Here is a 19,313-nt window from a genome sequence, read left to right on the forward strand (position 1 = left end):
AAATGTCAGAAAACAATTTCCCTTGGTTTTGTGTTTGTTGCACAATCAAAATGCAGCTGACGGGATCTTTTGAATTAGTGCTGACTGGTAGTAGCTTCTTCTGGGATCCTTCTGCCAGCTCCTGGACTGAGTGCTGTCCCATCTTTCAATTGCTGGAATGTCACCAACACAGTCAGAACCCTGGTGGTGCAGGGCATAGCAGCAAGGCCCACGGGGAGGGAATGCCCAGCTTGGGCAGAGCTAAGCAAGGGTGACTGTAGCAACCTTGTTACCCCAACTCAGCTTAACTGTTCCTCTGTGACTCTTATTGGTATCACTTTGGGCCACTTATCTGCCTGGCACAAGTCAAAACTACCTATTAATGTCCAAGGGCCAGACTTGCTGCAGAGTCCAAAGTTTATATTGATAAGGCTGCCACAAAATAAATTTAGTTCTTCTGTAACAGCCATGTTACATTCTGGCTCTGATTATCAAAGGTAGACCTTAAATTGCCTTCCCTTCCATGCCACTCTTGTCCTAGCTTTCCAACTACACCCTCCCACACTCTGTATCCAGCCTCCCTACGCTGCCTGAAGATAGTGGTGTTTCTCGGTTTATGACTGTATTAATGGTAGAGCTAAGCTGGCTGTCAGTTATGATGCTTCACTCCACATGGATTAGTAGTAACATACTATGACAGAACTTAGAATTTATTGTAATTCAATGGTATTTTATAAACACAGCCCTGGCCTAGGACTGACTAAACACTAAATACTGTATCTGCATTTTTCTATTAAGATTGCACTGGCCAGGCACAGTGGCTTACATCTGTAATCCCAGCACTTTGGGAGGCCGAGGGGGGTGGATCACGAGATCAGGAGATCAAGACCATCGTGACTAACACGGTGAAACCCCGTCTCTACTAAAAATAGAAAAAATTAGCTGGGCGTGGTGACACATGCCTGTAGTCCCAGCTGCTTGGGAGGCTGAGGCAGGAGAATCGCTTGAACTCGGGAGGCGGAGGTTGCAATGAGCCAAGATTGTGCAACTGCACTCCAGCCTGGGCAACAGAGCGAGACTCCATCTCAAAAAAAAAAAAAAAAAGATTGCTCTAAGTACATTTTCTTCTAGGCTGATTTCTAAAACATTCCATGAAGATATATGATTTTTGTTAACTTTAGGAACTTTTATAAAACTATAATATAATGACTTTTTTGGACTAAATTATATGTCAGTTTTGATCATTTGTATTATTAATGTTTCATTATTTGCTTTCAATAAAATTGTCTTACTATTCATTCTCCCTTCAACTCTAGGTATGGAACAGGATGTTTCTTACTATGTAATACAGGCCATAAGGTTGGTTCTTTAAATTAAAAAATTGATAAAAGTCTTTAAGTTCATATAAATAATGCTTGAACATAATTTGCTATTAAATTACTTTTAGTCTTTAGCTTTTACTTAATCTTTATCAGGGTTTAATTTAGAGCTCAATACAAAATTTGAATGGTTCTAATAAGAACCATTTTAGGCTTTTTGAATTTTATATGTGTGTTTTTAATTGTGTTGGTGGGAAATCTAGACTGAGACCTCATCAAATTCTTAATGCAAATCTAATTTGAAACAAGGAATAAACTTTTTATAAGGCTGAAATGTGTTCTTAATTCTGATCATTTTGACTATTTTTTAAAATTGGTTTATTGATTGCATTATTTTGTACCTATGTTATTATAACTTTAAAAAAATGTTCTCATGTTATCTTTTCATTTTCCACTACTGAAATCTTTTTTTTTTTTTTTTCTTTCCTACAGTGTGTATTTTCTGATCATGGCCTTCTCACCACAGTGGCTTACAAACTTGGCAGAGACAAACCAGTATATTATGCTTTGGAAGTAAGTTCTTTTTAATCAATATGGATAATATGACAAACATTCAAAGCTAATAAAAATTACAGTGTTTTCTAACACTTTTCTGGTAAATCTTAATACAGAAGACTCAAAAAGTTCTGCTTTCTTGGCATTTGATTGAGTTGAAGGAACCTGAGACTGACCTGGGTGTCAGGACTCACAGGAGACCTTGATTAGATTGGTTCCTCAGTTCTTATGCCAATTAATTGTGTCACCTTAGGCATATTACTTGACAGCTCTACAATGTAAGGTTTTTTTTTTTTTTTCAATCTCTAAAGTTTAATTGGATTAACGTGCTAACATTTCTTTCATCTTGAAAATTCTTTGTTTTTATAAATAAAATGCTCCAGTGTTCCAAAGAGAACCCTGGGCACAAAAAAGCAGAATAACTCTTTTCACTTGTCTCCTCATAAAAATAAATTTTGTGTAACATTTTGATATAGAAAAGAAAGTGAGGAGATTTATACCACTTATCACTGGAAACATTTGTTTCAAACATGTTTGTATGTTATAGTAGGAATATGCCAGCCTAAGCCTGTAGGATATGGTAAGTTTGTGTTAGAAACGTTTATTTATAAAGTCAAAGAAATAGTATTCTTTTTGTAAAATTAGATACATTTCTTATAAGCGTTTCTATATAATTAATTTTGAAATGGCTACCTTATAATGCACAAGTATACACGTGATCTGCAAACTTATTGAGGCTCATTTTTGGAGTGTCTGATAATAATTTGGTCACAAGTTAAAGACTTCTAGTTAGAGTTAAAACATTTTATTAGTCATTATGCCTAGCACATGAAGAATATTAGTTTATTTCTATTTTTCTCCCTTCCCCAACCCATAAACACTATAATATCTGCCCCAGCTCCTTTTCTATGGATGGAAGCATTTGTGAAAACTTAGTCTGTATATTAAAGGTATCTTAACACTTCTCAGAACTTAAAATCCTACAAGCCCTCTCCCTTTCTACTTTCCATCTGTGGAGAGTGCATAGCACAACAATAGGCACATAAAATATGCACTTGATAAGTGTTACCTATAATATGATAAGAAGAATATGATTCTGCCTTTTTTCTTCTTGCATAGGAGACAATTAGTGCTTTAGAATTACAGGTGCCTTTGACCTGGGACAGGCCTCAGGGACAGGGGTCACCGGGTCTTAACTCCCCTCCCAATATGAAAAGCCTTCTCCTGTCTCCTTTACCAGTCCTTTACCAGTAGCCATCCAGCTTCTATCTGAAGACAGCACCCAAAGTTGCTTCTTAATAACACCTCTAGCATTGGACCTGCATTGGTTGTCAAAAGCGTTCCAACATTAGAGGCTGCAGTCAGTTTCTCTGGGTCTTCCTCCTCCAGGGTAAACTGACCCAATGCCTTGATCTCACATGGTTTATGGATGCTTTATAGTTCTGAGCTCCCTTCATTGGGTGCATTGCAATTCATGTCGTCCAGAATGGAATATAATATTCTACATCTAATCTGACCTGTACTCAATCAATAGGGTGATTTGTGCCTCTCCTGCCATAAGCACTACTTTTGCTTTTCTAGCCTGAGAGTTCATTAATTTAGACTAATAACCCCTTCATATTATTGGCCCTGGGAGGATATGCTAAAAAACCTAGCTTGTTTTCAAATGAATCATTGTCAAACCAAGTCTGCTTCGTTCTGTATTTGTGTAGTTTTTTTGTTAAATCTAAATTCAGGTCTTTGTTTCTTCCTGTTTAATTTCATAATAGTGATTTTAGCCTATTCCTATATAGTCTGAATTCGTTTTCATTCTTTACTGTTACTCTTTCAGTTTTGTCTCATCTAGAGATTTAACAGGCATATGCTTTATGATTTTGTTTCAATTTATGTAATGCTTTTAGATGCTTAGAATTGTAAAAGCTGAGAGAGACACTAGATCATATGACAATATACTTAGTTACACCCTCCTATCCCCATGTTTTACACGTGAGGAAACTGAGATTAGAAAAGTGAAATTGGACTCCCTTGGCCAAGTAACTTTTGACAACAGTAAGTAGCAGATCCAGGATGCACATCCAGATGCTTGGACATCAAAACCTTGATGCCTAGGCCACCCTGCTGTACCATTTCCTTCCTTGTAAGTCTGGAAGTTCTGGGCTCCAGTCTACCAAGCCCAGTGTTGTTGTCCCTGCATCTAGCTTATGTCCTTTCCTTCATCTGCTAACCTAGCAGTCTCAGCAACAACAACAGCACACATACGCATACTAATGTTAACGGTGTAGTTAGAATTTTTTTCTTTATGTTTTCTTACCTTTTTTTTTTTACAATTAACAAACATTTAAAAAAATTAAATTAAACCAAACCAAAAAACAAGGGTGGGGAATAATGCTAGATTGGTAAGACTTTTTATCAGTAAACTCATGCTAATTTCACTTGGTCATACTAATTCATTTTTTTGTAAATGCTTACGAAGTATATATTTAATAATATTGTCTTTCATTTGATCGACTGTTGTTAGGCTTAGAAGTTGGAGATAGGAACATTTTAGTCTTTATGCTCTTTAAAACCTGAGACTATAGCTACCCATCTTCAGTCTTTTAGTCTTTTTTCATTCTTCCTCTGCTGATTTGGGAGGAATAAGAAGTATTTCTATGTTTTTATTTTGGTGATTTTTTTTTTCTTTTGTGTATACCCTTAGATTTTTAAGACATTATTTAACCATATATTTTTCTAAGCGTGTATGTCATTGTTTGATATTTTTAATCTCCCAACCATGATGAGGACCTCTAATATTTTATTCTACCTCCTTCATCACCAATCGTGTTATTTTGTTTAAAGCTTTCATTTCCCCCATTTTGTTCAACATGCAATAATTACTATTGTTTACTTTGCAGTCCACAATAAATCATATTTATTGACTTATTTTTCTTAGTTTTCTGTGTCCAGTATCATTTCTTTCGTCTCATACCTTTTTTATTCCCATCTACTTTTTTTTTTCTTCTTTTTTTTTGCTGAGGGGCATCCTTCTATATTTCTTTTAGTAATAGTGTGGGATAGTAAGCCTATTCTTTTTAGGTTTGTCTTTATTTTGCCCTCACTCTAAGGATTAGTATAAAAGCCTATATTAATTGTTTTTCCCACATCCCTTCTGGCCATTTTCGATGCTGATGAGACCTCTGCTGTTAATATGTGGTTCATTTGTAGATAATCTGGTTTATTGTCTGGGAGTTTCTAACATTATCTCTTTATCATTGATGTTCTATAGTTTTACTATGATATGCCTGGGTTTGGATTTATTTTTATTTATCCTGTTAGGTACTTGGATCCAAGTCTGTCTTCAGATCTGGAAAGTTCTCAGCAATTATCTCTTCAAATATTGCTCCTCTACCATTACCTCCATCCTCTTCTGGAATTGCTATTGGATGAATATTGGAACCTTTCAACCCATCATCCATGTCTCTTAACTGCCCTTTTATAATTTTTTAATCTCTTTGTTTCTCTGTGCTGCGTCCCTGGTGAGTTTCTCAGTATCTACCTTCCATTTCCAAGTTCTCTCTTTAAAACAAACAAGACAAAACATAAAAGCCTTTTTTGTATTGTGAAATATAAGACACATACAGAAAAATGCATTAAATATCAATGTACAACTCGAAAAATTACTATAAAGTCTCATGTAACTTGTTCCTAGAACGCTGCCAATCCCAAGAACCTCTATTTGCCCCTGATCACAACTTCCTCCCTCTCCCTGAGATAAACATCAGCCTGACTTTTATCATAATCACTTCCTTGCTTTTCTTTGTAGTTCTAACACTTAAATGTGCAGCCCTGAACACCAGAGTTTAGTTTTGCATGTGTTTAATATTTGATATATTAAAAATATAAAAGAGGAGAGAGAGAGCATGTGCATGCGTATCTCAGTCACTTAGTATATATTTTTTTTGTATTTTTTGATCTGGCTTCTTTCAGTCAACATTATGTTTGTGAGATTCATCCACAGTATTATACATAGCTGTTTTTTTCATTCCTTCTTATTGCTATATGAAATTATTGAAGTTCAGTATTTATTCAGCTGTTGATGATATTCGAGTGGTTTTCAGTATTTGGCTATTATGAAAAATGCTGCTATGAACATTTTTGTATATGCCTCCTGATGTAAATATATTCACCTTTGTGTAGGAGTAGAATTTCTAGGCCATAGATTATGTGTGTCTTCACTTTGAGTAGATAATGCAAACCATTTTTCGCAGTAGATGTGGCAAGTTACACTCCTACCAGCAATGTGGGGGAGTGCTAATTTACTCATCATCTCTATCTAGTCTAGAGTTTACCCCATCTATTACATTTTTCATCTTATTTAATATTTTCATTTCTATAGTTTTTATTTGGTTATTTTTCACATCCACCTGATTTTGTTTCAGTTCTCTGTTTTTATTTTGATTCTTAATTTCATGTTTGTTTGTTTTTAAAATGGAACTCATTTCCTAATTTATCTCCGAATACTTAAAGCATACGTATTTTAAAATCTGTGTTAGGCCAGAATGAACTCTAGTCCAGCTATTAAGTTTGTTGGATTTCTTTCTTTCTTTTTTTTTTGAGACGGAGTCTTGCTCTGTCGCCCAGGCTGGAATGCAGTGGCCCCATCTCGGCTCACTGCAAGCTCCGCCTCCCGGGTTCATGCCATTCTCCTCCCTCAGCTGGGACTACACGCGCCCGCCACCACACCCGGCTAATTTTTTGTATTTTTAGTAGAGATGGGGTTTCGCCGTGTTAACCAGGATGGTCTCGACCTCATGACCTCGTGATCCGCCCGCCTCGGCCTCCCAAAGTGCTGGGATTACAGGCGTGAGCCACCGCACCCGGCCTTGTTGGATTTCTTAATACAAGAGTTCTTCATATAATTTAGAATTGTCACTTCCAGCCTTGTCTTCCATTAAGCCATATAGCCTCAGTCAGCAAATACACACTTGCTTATTTTTCTAACATTCCTACACAAGTAAGAGAGCGCCACCTAGCCCCTGGCTTCAAGCATTGAGCCTGATTCTTTCTATTCCCTGTCTTACACAAAACATTTTGGACCCCTTTCTTCTGGAGGAACCAGTTCCCAGCCACCACTCCTACTCCCTGACACATATAGAAAAATAAATCAGAAGCCATCATGCTCGTGGCTTCAGTCCTGTTTGGTTATGTGTTTCCGTGTCTGTCCACATAGATGTTATTCTGTATTTGAGTCAGCATGTTGTTTCAGTTTTCTCTTTTATATAGTGTCTGTTATCCTCTGTGGTTAGAACAAAGGGGATTTTTGAAGTACAAACTCATTATTTCTGCTCATGTAAGCATCTGCATCTTCTTTTTCATCACCAAGAGAACTCTTTTTCTCTCTCTGAAGCCCCTGGCAGGTGATACTAAGGCCTGACATTTTAACACCTCTAAATTCTCATTTTCAATATTTGTAAAAAGAAATTGGTGTTCATGATCCTTAAGTTGTTCTGTGACATTAAACTCATATTAAACTGGTTAAATTTGTCCCACCCTTTCTAGTTGGAAAATATTTCTCAGTAGTGGAAGAGACTGGAGCAAAATAGAGCCACTGAATGGTTCTGCCTTCCCTCTGGCATCCTTGTTCCCCTTCTTTTTCCAAATACTGTTTCACAACACAAAAATCCTTTTGGGAACTTTTAATGATTATGAACTTGAGCTTATGACTTGAGACTTCCATGTTCTGTGTTTTGTCACTAGAATATAGATTTCCCGAGGCCAGGGTACTTGTCTATCTTGTTTACCACTCTGTCCCAGCAGGCTGGCAGATAATACGTACCCATTAAATATTGTTTAAATACAGAATCCTATGTTAGGCCATTTTTTTTTCTTTTTAAATATGAACTTCAAAGAGGGTTCCCTATATCGCCTTATTGGTTTCTTTAAATGTCTCTTCCCCTATTTTTTCTTTGGTATGGTTTAACGATTATAGCATTAAGATTTCCTTTTTAGAGTTTTTCATCCTTCTTGAGCTAAATCCCGATTTTAGGTATAAACCTATGTAGTAGATTATCTATTGCTGTGTAACAAGATTACCACAAACTTAAGTGGCTTAAAACAACACATGTGTTGTTTCTCAGTTCCCATGGGTTCAGAATCCAGGCACAGCTTAGCTCGGTACCCTGCTCGGAGTCTCACAGGGCTGTAGTCAAGGTGTTGACTGAGGCTCTTCTGTCATCTGAGGTTTAATCTGCTTCCAGGTTCATTCAGGTTATTGGCAAAATTCAGTTCCTTGTGGTTGTCTGCTTCCTTAAAGTCAGGATGGGAGGGAATATATCCAGCAAGACAGGCACAGTAAATCATGTAATGGAAGCACATACACATCACCACACATATCCCATCACTTTTGACATGTACTGTTGGGTAGAAGAAAGTCACAGATATCACCACACTCAAGAGGCGGTGATTATGCAAGGGTATGAACATCAAGAGGCAGGGATCATGGGAGCCACCTTAATTAAAAGTCTATCTGCCACAAGCATGTAAACATTGTTTATGAACTTTTACAATGTTCTTTCTTGAAAAGTATACTTTCTGAGCAATAAATGCTTTTAATTGTAGTTCCCCAACTTGTTACTGAAGTATTAATGAAATCTGTCACATTTCAAAAATAATGTTGCTCCAATTCAACTCTTCCTTTTCTCTATGCAATTAAAAATGCTATAGAGTTAGACACTGCATTTGTAATATAATATATACAAATTAACTACATTATAAATTATATATGTACAGATACATGGCACTGTAGTATACACAAAACTGTGTTTGCTATGCCTGATGGATGATTGTAAGCAATTTAGGGTAATCTTTACTTTACGTGATTTTTCTTCATACTCACCAATTTTCACCCTAATTGCCTTGTAAGCTACAATTCTACTGCATCCTGAAATATCCTGCTTTATTTTTATACTGTTAGTGGCAGTGGCATTCATGTCAAGGAGCTTTCGAAGAAAAATGTGTTTGCCTGCTATGACATTACATCAGATCTACTTGATTATTTTTAATTCAATCTTCGTATAGCTTATTTCTTAGCCTTTCACTTTCCAGGCTACGTGTCTAGTTTTAAAATAATTTATTCCTCTTGCCCTGTTATAATTTAATCCATTATTCTTTACACCCTCTCACTTTCATTGCATCTCCCTTAGTATACAACTGTTAGGCTTGCATGCATCTTTTCCAGGGAGTCATAACCTAGAACAAGGGCTGATTCAAATTTGTAGATGATATACTAAAGAGTTGGATCTTTATACTTAGGATGTAACTTATGGCAACTTAATTGATAACAAATAGACAGTCACCTTCTATTTATCACTTTAGGCTTTGGCTGCTATACTCTTTTCCTGTCCAACTTTGAAGCATTATACCATCTTCCTTTTTTTTTTTTTTTTTTGAGATGGAGTCTAGCTCTGTCGCCCTGGCTGGAGTGCAGTGGCTGGATCTCAGCTCACTGCAAGCTCCGCCTCCCGGGTTGAGGCCATTCTCCTGCCTCAGCCTCCCGAGTAGCTGGGACTACAGGTGCCCGCCACCTTGCCCGGCTAGTTTTTTGTATTTTTTAGTAGAGACGGGGTTTCACCGTGTTAGCCAGGATGGTCTCGATCTCCTGACCTCGTGATCTGCCCGTCTCGGTCTCCCAAAGTGCCGGGATTACAGGCTTGAGCCACCGCTCCCGGCCAACCATCTTCCATTTTATTTCCTGCCTCTGAATTCAGAAGACCACATGTCTTTTGTGAATTTAGAGGTGTCTCTCATTTTTATTTCTTTAAAAGCTAAATCATACCATGTATTATATCCTGACAGCAAAATTATTTACTTTTTTCAGATAAGTGTTTTTATCTACCTTTTATTGTGTTATATTGAAACTAGTCACTTCTGTATATTCCTGATGACAGAATTTAAAACAATTATCTCCTGGAGCCTTAACAGTAACTATGTATTTTTTTTCTTTTGTTTTAATCTAAATGATACTCTGATTCTCAACTAGTTACCTCTAATCAAAACCTTGATTTTCCTTTTGCTAAAATCATATTGCTTCCTCTTAAAAATATGGTGTAAGCATGTCACATCCTATCTTTTTCAATGGAAATGAGGTATATCAGCATGTGGTTTCCTGGAGTATAAAGTCCCACCAGCTGTGCCACAAAATCACTTTACTAGACTCCTAGCACAGTGGCTTCTAAAAATTCATAGTTTAACTCTACTTGCCTAAAACAATTATGTATGCATTTCTTGTTAGATGCCATTTAAGGGCAGTGTCTTTGAGAGTATAAGGAGGAGGGACACCTGTTTTTGTTTTTGTTTTTCAATTAGGTCTAGAATTATACTGCCCATGGCAGCCATGGCCACATGCAGCTATTGAGCACTGGAAATGTGGCTAGTCTTAACTGAGATGTGCTGTTAAGTGTAAAGTATATACCAGACTTCAAAGATAGTACAAAAAAAAATCTCAATAATTTAATATTGATTTCATGTTGAAATTATTTTTTTAATACACTGGGTTAAATAAAATATTAATTTTACCTTACTTTTACCTTTTTAATGTGGCAAAAATGTAAATTACATATGTGACTCATTTTATATTTCTATTGGACAGCACTGGTCTAGAAACTCTTACATATTTACTAATATTTGGCAGCTGCTATCTCTGAATTGTCTGTTTCCAAAGGAAATTTGAGAGTAAAGTTCTTAAATCTCTTTAAACCAAAATTTTACTTAGTTCTCTTGAATGATCCCTCTAAGTACCTAAATATGTAAATGTGTCAAACTTAATAAGTACAACGAGTTCTTTTAGGCAGGGAATGAGCTGTGTTAGAGTCCCTTGTAAGGTATTTGTTGAATTGTTTTTGTCCCATTTTTAAAGCCTTGTCATATTTGCACAGCTATGTCAGATCTGTTCCTCAAATACTTTTTGTGGTTAAAAAGCCATTTTATGTATGTAGTAATACAGAGTACTGTATGTATGTCTACATATATAAAAATGTGTAAACGTATAAACAGAATACAGGCATTCTGTAGGTTTGCAGTAACATAGTAACTTCTCATAGAAGCTATGAATGATGGAATATGCCAGCATATTCATTCTCTAGTTTACTTGCATCTTGACAACTGACAATAAGAAGGCATTACCATTTGTAATTCAGTTAATAGAAATGGGGACAGGTCCCTACATTTAATATCACCTGACATTTGGTTTGGAGTGACTCTGTGGAAGTAATATACATTAATAATCTATATGAATGAACTATCAGAACTAAAAAAATTTTCTTGGAATTCCTAGTGGTTTGTGCTGGTACTTTTTTTTTTTTTTGCCGTCAGGATTTTTTTATAATAGCTTTATTGAGATATAATTCATATTCCACACAATTTACCCTTTTAAAGTATACAGTTCAATGGTTTATAGTAATACTATATTTACAGAGTTTTACAACCGTCACCACTATCTAACTTTAGAACATTGTCACCACCCCAGAAAGAAACCCCATAACCACCCCCTATCCCCTAGCCCAGGCAACCACTACTTTCTTTTTCTATGGATTTGTCTGTTCTGGACATTTTATATGAATGGGATCATACAATATATGGTCTTCTGTGCCTGGCTTCTTTCACTTTGCATAATGTTTTCAATGCTCATCCATGTTGTAGCATGTATTAAGACATCATTCCTTTCATAGTCCGATAATACTCCATTGTATAGACATACTGTGTTTTATCTATTCATCAGTCACTGGTGTTTGGCTGATACTTTAACATTAAAAAATTAATGAAGTCAATATTCACATTTAGTAAGAACCTTCACATATATTCTCATATTGAGCCTCACAGTAGTTTGTTTAGGTAAGTGTTGTCATAGTCATCATTTTATAGGTGAAGAAATGGAGGCTCAGAAAGCCTAAGTAACGTAGGCAAGTTACTTAATTTACTAAGATTAACTTACTAAAGTACTTAGATTAGTTACTAAGATTACACAGCAATTAGGTACTAGAACTGGGACTCAAAGCCAGTTTATCCAACTCTAAAATATGTTTTTATCGTTATTGCCACAGCTCTAGGTGATTTTGTTTTAAAGAAAAATTACAGGCCGGGCGCGGTGGCTCAAGCCTGTAATCCCAGCACTTTGGGAGGCCGAGACGGGTGGATCACGAGGTCAGGAGATCGAGACCATCCTGGCTAACACAGTGAAACCCCGTCTCTACTAAAAATACAAAAACTTAGCCGGGCGAGGTGGCAGGCGCCTGTAGTCCCAGCTACTCGGGAGGCTGAGGCAGGAGAATGGCATGAACCCGGGAGGCAGAGCTTGCAGTGAGCTGAGATCCGGCCACTGCACTCCAGCCTGGGTGACAGAGCGAGACTCCGTCTCAAAAAAATAAAAAAAAAAAAAAAAAGAAGAGAAAAATTACTCACTAGCTAGCTTCTTTGCTTTTTTATTTTATTTTATTTTTTTTATTTACTATACTGTTAGATATGGGAAACAGACTTGAAAAAACTTTTAATGTGGCCTCTCCCAGTAATTTTATGAATAATATGGCAATATATTTCTAAGTGATAACATACCTCAGTAGCTTAGCAACAGACAGAAAATTGTTCAAGAAGCAAACTGACCAACAGATCGATGTCCACCTATAGGGACAAATCCAAGGGTGTGCTGGAAGGCTCACTTCTTTTCCCCATCCCATGAAAAACTTTTATTAGTGACTTAGACAAAACTATGTTTGTATTAGAAGACCTAGTTTATCGTATTTGTCAGAGTCCCAAAATGGAAACTGAATTCTGTCCATCTGGTTGTGTCATACACAGAATATGCTCAATAAAAACCTTTGATCGTGATAAAATATGTTCTGTCTTGGATTCCTTTTTTTCTTTAGGGTTCTGTAGCTATAGCTGGTGCTGTTATTCGCTGGCTAAGAGACAATCTTGGAATTATAAAGACCTCAGAAGAAATTGGTGAGTGTGTTCTAACAAAAGGTCAGAAAATCTGAAAAATGACACATTTCAGTATTTTATCTTTGCAATCTGTGAATACTTATGCTTTGCCCCAAATGTGATCCATAAATTATATAGATCCCTAGTATGAGTTTGACTTATACAAAAGACTATTTTGTGAGGACTTATAAAACAAGGAATTGTCATAATTAGTGGTGGTTATTAATAAACTGGCAATGTAGGGCATAAAAATTATCCAAGTGTAAAATTGAACACTGGAGATTGCCAGAAGCTGCAGATAGAGAAGTTGAGTTAAATTTATCTGATGAGAAAGAGCTTTAACTCTTAGATTAGAGTGAGCATTAAAACTCTGGTACCTATAATTTAAGTATTAATACGGCTGTTTTCAGTCTATAGATAATTAGTTTGAGCTTCCCTAGTCACTCTTTCATCCGCTTGTTTAACTTTGCCTGAAGGTGAGACAATCAGAAATACATTTCTGATTAGGGACACACTAGAGGCCACTTTTTCATCTCCTAGTCAGCAACCTTAAAAATAGTGGAAATGAGCTAAAATACCTTAAAGAAACGCATCTGGTTCCTTGATTTCTTGAGCTAAGCTACATTTTAGTGGGGGGTATTTAATGTGGGAGAAACTCGTTTTTGTTGATCCTAGCATACTACTATAGTTAGCAACATTTTGCTCTACCAATGAATTGGAAACCAAAACCCCTGTCCTAATTTTTCTAATTTTTAAAATAGGTGTGCTTATTTAATAATACACAATATTTGTATGATTTTTGTTTTTTTTTTTTTTGTTTTGCTTTGTTTTTAATGATAGAAAAGCTTGCTAAAGAAGTAGGTACTTCTTATGGCTGCTACTTTGTCCCAGCATTTTCGGGGTTATATGCACCTTATTGGGAGCCCAGTGCAAGAGGGTAAGTATTGAAAATGTGGTGTGCTTTTGGGGATCTTTATTTATTTACTACAGTCATTAATAACTAATTAGTTTCTTATCTATTTTCAAATAATTATAATGTGTTGAGAAAACCTTTTATTTTTGGAGAATATAATTTCAGAAACTTTAAGCTCCAAGAAGTTATGAATCAGCTGACAATAACCCCTGCCATATCCATATTCATGTTATCTTTTATCTTCAAGATGTCTGCAAGTTGTATAGTGAAGGGACATCATCATAATGAATATTGGTCAGTTTTACGATGCCATCATCTCTTCAAATGCATCATAAACTTTTTCATGTATGAATGCAGAATTGTGAAATATAAGGACTTTCTGAGTTACCTAATGATTATATCCAGTTTTCTCTTCCTGGACACTTCTATCTATCAAATTTGACCTTTTCATATTTGAGATATTTCAAATTGATTGGTTTATACCATTCTAATCTGAAAATCTTTGTGCGTATTTTTAGGATAATCTGTGGACTCACTCAGTTCACCAATAAATGCCATATTGCTTTTGCTGCATTAGAAGCTGTTTGTTTCCAAACTCGAGAGGTAACAAATACGGGCCTGTTTTCTTGTACTTAGTTCACTTTTATCACTCTTAAGTTATATGGTAACACCTGAGCTTTATTCAGTACTGAAAATGTAGTTAATCAAATATTACGGCTACCTAAATACTAATCTAAATATAAGCAGGGTTTTTTTTCCCTTTTTCCAGCTGTCATTACCTTCTAAGTTCCTGTTCCCTGTCAGGCACTGAGAATGTTATGGTTGTGGGGAGGCTGAGTGGCACACATTAGGCAAAGGAAATAGCACAAACATAGGCATCAAGGCAGAAAAACAGGGTACCAAACAGAGTTGTATAGCTTAGCTGAATATCAAGGTGAATGCAGAGGTGTAGTGAGAGAAAAGGTTGGCTGTGAGCAGATCAAAGAGGGCTTAGAAGACTAGAATAAGAAGTCTCAATTTATTCCATAGGCTCTTGGAAGCCTTGAGAGTTGAGTGGAGGATTGCCATTTTCAGAGATGTTACTATGAAATAGATTTATAACATTAATTGCACTGGTTTATTTAAGATTTTGGATGCCATGAATCGAGACTGTGGAATTCCACTCAGTCATTTGCAGGTAGATGGAGGAATGACCAGCAACAAAATTCTTATGCAGCTACAAGCAGACATTCTGTATATTCCAGTAGGTTAGTAAGTCTTCATTCCTTTAAACTCCTGGAGTAATGTTTCTTGGGAAAAACTAGTTCTTTGGGCATATGTAACCACAAAGATGTTGATGGAACTCTCTCCCCTCAGTGAAGCCCTCGATGCCTGAAACCACTGCACTAGGTGCTGCTATGGCGGCAGGGGCTGCAGAAGGAGTCGGCGTATGGAGTCTCGAACCCGAGGATTTGTCTGCCGTCACAATGGAGCGGTTTGAACCTCAGATTAATGCTGAGGGTACATTTAAATAATGAAATGTTTAGTGATAATACTGTGAAAACGACCTTAGTGCATGGGAGTTTTGTTTTTCTGTTTAGTTAAAAGTTAAGGAACCGGCCGGGCGCGGTGGCTCACGCCTGTAATCCCAGCACTTTGGGAGGCCAAGGTGGGTGGATCACGAGGTCAGGAGATCCAGACCATCCTGGCTAACATGGTGAAACCCCGTCTCTACTAAAAATACATTAAAAAAAAAAAATTAGCGGGGCGTGGTGGCGGGCGCCTGTAGTCCCAGCTACTCGGGAGGCTGAGGCAGGAGAATGGCGTGAACCCGGGAGGTGGAGCTTGCAGTGAGCCGAGATCGCGCCACTGCACTCCAGCCTGGGCGACAGAGCGAGACTCCGTCTCAAAAAAAAAAAAAAAAAAAAAAAAAAAAAAGTTAAGGAACCAAGTAAAATAGTAAATGTTATCATTGCAGATTCGGGTACTAAGCATATTGGGCTTTACTGAATAAATGTGAATGACAGAAATCGTTGTTTATCAAAAGAACTTCTAAAATCACTTTTTAAAAACCATTTGCTTTTAATGTTTATGGTCCTTTAGTGTAGGATAATAATACTGACACACTGTCGGGTATAGCTAGTTAGAACAGCCTTTTTTAAAGTGAGAAGGAAGATATATCAGCCACTCATCTCTAATGTCTATACCAGATCATCTTTGGTGCCAGTGGTCCAGCTTTGGGACATAATTAGCTGGGTTAAGAGACACTCTGTTAACTTTTAAGCACAGCAGGACTAACCTGATGAAGGCAGCAACAATTTAAGTAAGTGAACATTAGATATCTGATTCACTGTGCTAACTAAGCTAAGCCACAAGCTGTGATCAGCACTTTCACTAAAATGTAGTGATGCCGTTCTTAAATTTAAATAAATGTAGAAAAAATAAGGTTTTATATATTAGAATTGGTTTTATAACTTTTTAAAAACCTATGCATAAAATAGCATCAGCTGGGAATGGTGATATGTGCCTATAGTCCCAGCTACCCAGGAGGATCTCTTGGGCCCAAGAGTTCGAGTCCAGCCTAGGTAACATAATGAGACCCCTGTCTCTTAAAAAAAAGAAAGCATCGAAGTGGATTTTAAGATATTGGGAATAAGCTTTCAAATGCATTTTTCTTTGGTTTTCTGGGAGACTATGCCAGTGTTTCTCAATTTTATTCATTCAACATATAAGAAAATGAATTATAATACTAGTAATTTTATAGTCAGAGTATACCATGTACCTTGATTTAGAAATGTATTTCAACATCTGATATTCTGTCATTTTTAACTTTTGCAATACTGGATGAAATATGAAGTTCAAAAAATGTTTCTACTTTTCAAAAAAAAAAATCAACTTTATAATAAGCAAATAATGTCCAGAGCAGGTATATGGCCTCTAAATGCCAATCTTACTCTTAAAGCAAGGAAGCTCTATGTCAAGACAGCCATCTCCATTCGTAGGAGAGCCATCTTTGCTGGTGTTGAAGGCCTTAGCCTGGGGTTGATCAGTCATGCCCTATTGTCCTCCCTCTCACCAGCCCTCACTCCTCCCCATAAATGAATGGGCGCCTAGATATAAATAGTACATTTTGCCAGCAAACAGTTGTTTATAGCCAACCACAGGCCAGAGACTGTACTGATGTGGGGATATAGAGATGAATAAAGCCTTATCTTCTTACCTTCTTTTGCCCTTCAGAAGATTAAAGTATATTGGGAGCAGTAGACAAAACCATAAAAATTCACTGTGGTAGCTGACATCCTGGGGTATGTGTGAAGAGGAGGCGGGGATAGAAATGGGGCACCAGAAGGCTTTCTGAAGTGAGTGATTCTTGAGCCTTGTCTCCTGGGTGTTGCAGGCCTCAGGTGCTATGGAAAGTCTGGGAGGCTTGAGAGAAAGGTAGCCCCACATGGGGTTCACCACCCTTAGAAGTACAGCATCAAGCTCATTTTTGTTTAGACTTTCTGTTGTGGATTTCCACCTTTAAAAAATCTTGCTTTAAGATGCTGGGGTTAGGGGGCATGGGGCTGACTCAGAGGAATGCAATTCAAATCTTATGAGAAACCAGTATTTGTTAAATCCTCTGACTGAAATAAAAACGCCTCCTTCTAGTCTTCCCACATTACAGCATACCCTTTTCCTCATACTCTTTCCCCCAAAAAGAAGAGAAAGCAGATCAAATGGGATTCCCCTTTCTAATTCATTACCACTTGTTTGTGAGTGGCCCAGTCTGCATAGCAGGCAGTCTGTCTACCAGTCTTCCTTTACCCTGCTGAATTTCCCCTATCCTGTTTTTGTTTGTTTGTTTGTTTGCTTGCTTGTTTTTGAGACCGAGTCTTGCTCTGTCACCCAGGCTAGAGTGCAGTGGTATGATCTTGGCTCACTGCAACCTCCGCCTCCCAGGCTCAAATGATTCTCCTACTTTAGCCTCCCGGGTAGCTGGTACTACAGGCAGGGTTTTACCATGGTGCTCAGGCTGGTCTCAAACTCCTGAGCTCAAGCGATCCTCCCTCTTCACCCTCCCAAAATGCTGGGATTACAGGCATGAGCCACCACACCCAGCCTCCCTGTGTCCTGTTTCACTCCAACTTCCAAGCAAGCATCTCTTCCAGTCACTGGCAGTCATCAGCAACCATGTGCTTTCAAATCTGAGTACTGCTAAAGCCCCACTGCAGTTTAATGTGTGCAATAATTTGTGAAGAATGTTGAGTGATCATAAGTATGGTACGTAGAACATCTCAGCAAACTACCTTTCATATGTGTTTTTTCTACCTTCTAATTCTAGAAAGTGAAATTCGTTATTCTACATGGAAGAAAGCTGTGATGAAGTCAATGGGTTGGGTTACAACTCAATCTCCAGAAAGTGGTAAAAATGTTTTTGTTTATTACTGCCACATTTTCTTAGTATGTTAAATAGTTATTTAAGTATCTAGCCATTTACACATAGCCAGGCTGCTCTGAAGCAAAGCGTTATCGTATGTCCAGAGATTCTAACATTTTGAAAACACTTTAAAGTTCTAAACACAAAATGTAAATTATCAGGTTGATATACATACTTAACTCTATCCTGCCATATCTTTCCTTATTAGTTTATTCTTGGTACTTCAATTGACAACTTAGTCTTCCAAGAGTAAAATTATTTCTAGTTTCTTCTTAATGAAAAAAAAAATCAACTAGAGTCTTCATTTTTTTCCCCCTCTCCTCTTACTTTACCTTTTTGGGGGGCTGTCTTTATGACTTGAACCAACTGAAAACTGTATTAATTTCAGAATATATTCTGCTACTTCCTAGGCTGATTCCAAGTACATAATAGGAATTCCTTTGGAATCAGAGAGGAAGAAATATACCAAACATAGTAAATTCGAACTCTTATAAATAGATTGGGAAATGCTCTTAGCAGAAAAAATAGTGGACTATTCTACCTTACGATCACTTAGGAAGGTCAAGAGCTTAAGTAAACCATTTAAACAGCCTTAAGATGCATAGTATTATTTTTTGCTAAATACAAGATGTGGAGCATAATGAATGGAACAATGGCAAATAATTTATTGAAGCATATACTTTTTTTTTTTTTTTTTGAGACAGAGTCTTGCTCTGTCACCCAGGCTAGAGTACAGTGGCACGATCTTGGCCCACTGCAACCTCTGCCTCGTGGGTTTAAATGATTTTCTTGCCTCAGCCTCCCAAGTAGCTGGGGTTATAGGTGCCCACCACCACGCCCAGCTAATTTTTTTTGTATTTTTAGTAGAGACGGGGTTTCACCATGTTGGCCAGGCTGGTCTGGAACTCCTGACCTCAAGTGATCCACCTGCCTTGGCTTCCCAAAGTTCTGGGATTACAGGCGTGAGCCACCGCACCTGACTTGAGCATATACTTTAATGGGGAAGAGTTGACAAATGAAATAATACCTGCCTTCCTTCCAACCCCAAAGTTAATGTATCTGTTTTTTAGGAAAGCTTCCAGAACTATCTACTGCCACAGATAACTGTGGTCTGTATTTTCAGTCCCGGATGTTCCTATTTGAAGCTTTTGTTTTTCTCCTAAATAAGCTTAATATCTTTTGTTGTGAGACTCAG

The 19,313-nt window shown here is 37.2% G+C and overlaps 1 protein-coding gene across 4 annotated transcripts in view; it reads left to right on the forward strand.

Moving 5' to 3' along the window:
* Positions 1–19,313, forward strand: part of GK (glycerol kinase) — a 79,418-nt gene that overhangs the window by 53,863 nt on the left and 6,242 nt on the right. For all 4 annotated transcript variants that reach the window (XM_025372136.1, XM_025372134.1, XM_025372135.1 and 1 more), the window contains 8 exons: positions 1,296–1,338; positions 1,791–1,871; positions 12,749–12,827; positions 13,647–13,743; positions 14,238–14,322; positions 14,846–14,966; positions 15,076–15,219; positions 18,023–18,103. In XM_025372136.1, coding sequence (XP_025227921.1) covers positions 1,296–1,338; positions 1,791–1,871; positions 12,749–12,827; positions 13,647–13,743; positions 14,238–14,322; positions 14,846–14,966; positions 15,076–15,219; positions 18,023–18,103 — 731 coding nt within the window. The remainder of the gene's footprint in view (positions 1–1,295; positions 1,339–1,790; positions 1,872–12,748; positions 12,828–13,646; positions 13,744–14,237; positions 14,323–14,845; positions 14,967–15,075; positions 15,220–18,022; positions 18,104–19,313) is intronic.

The sequence above is a fragment of the Theropithecus gelada genome, chromosome X (genome assembly GCF_003255815.1).
Source record: "Theropithecus gelada isolate Dixy chromosome X, Tgel_1.0, whole genome shotgun sequence".
Classification (NCBI taxonomy): Eukaryota; Metazoa; Chordata; class Mammalia; order Primates; family Cercopithecidae; genus Theropithecus; species Theropithecus gelada.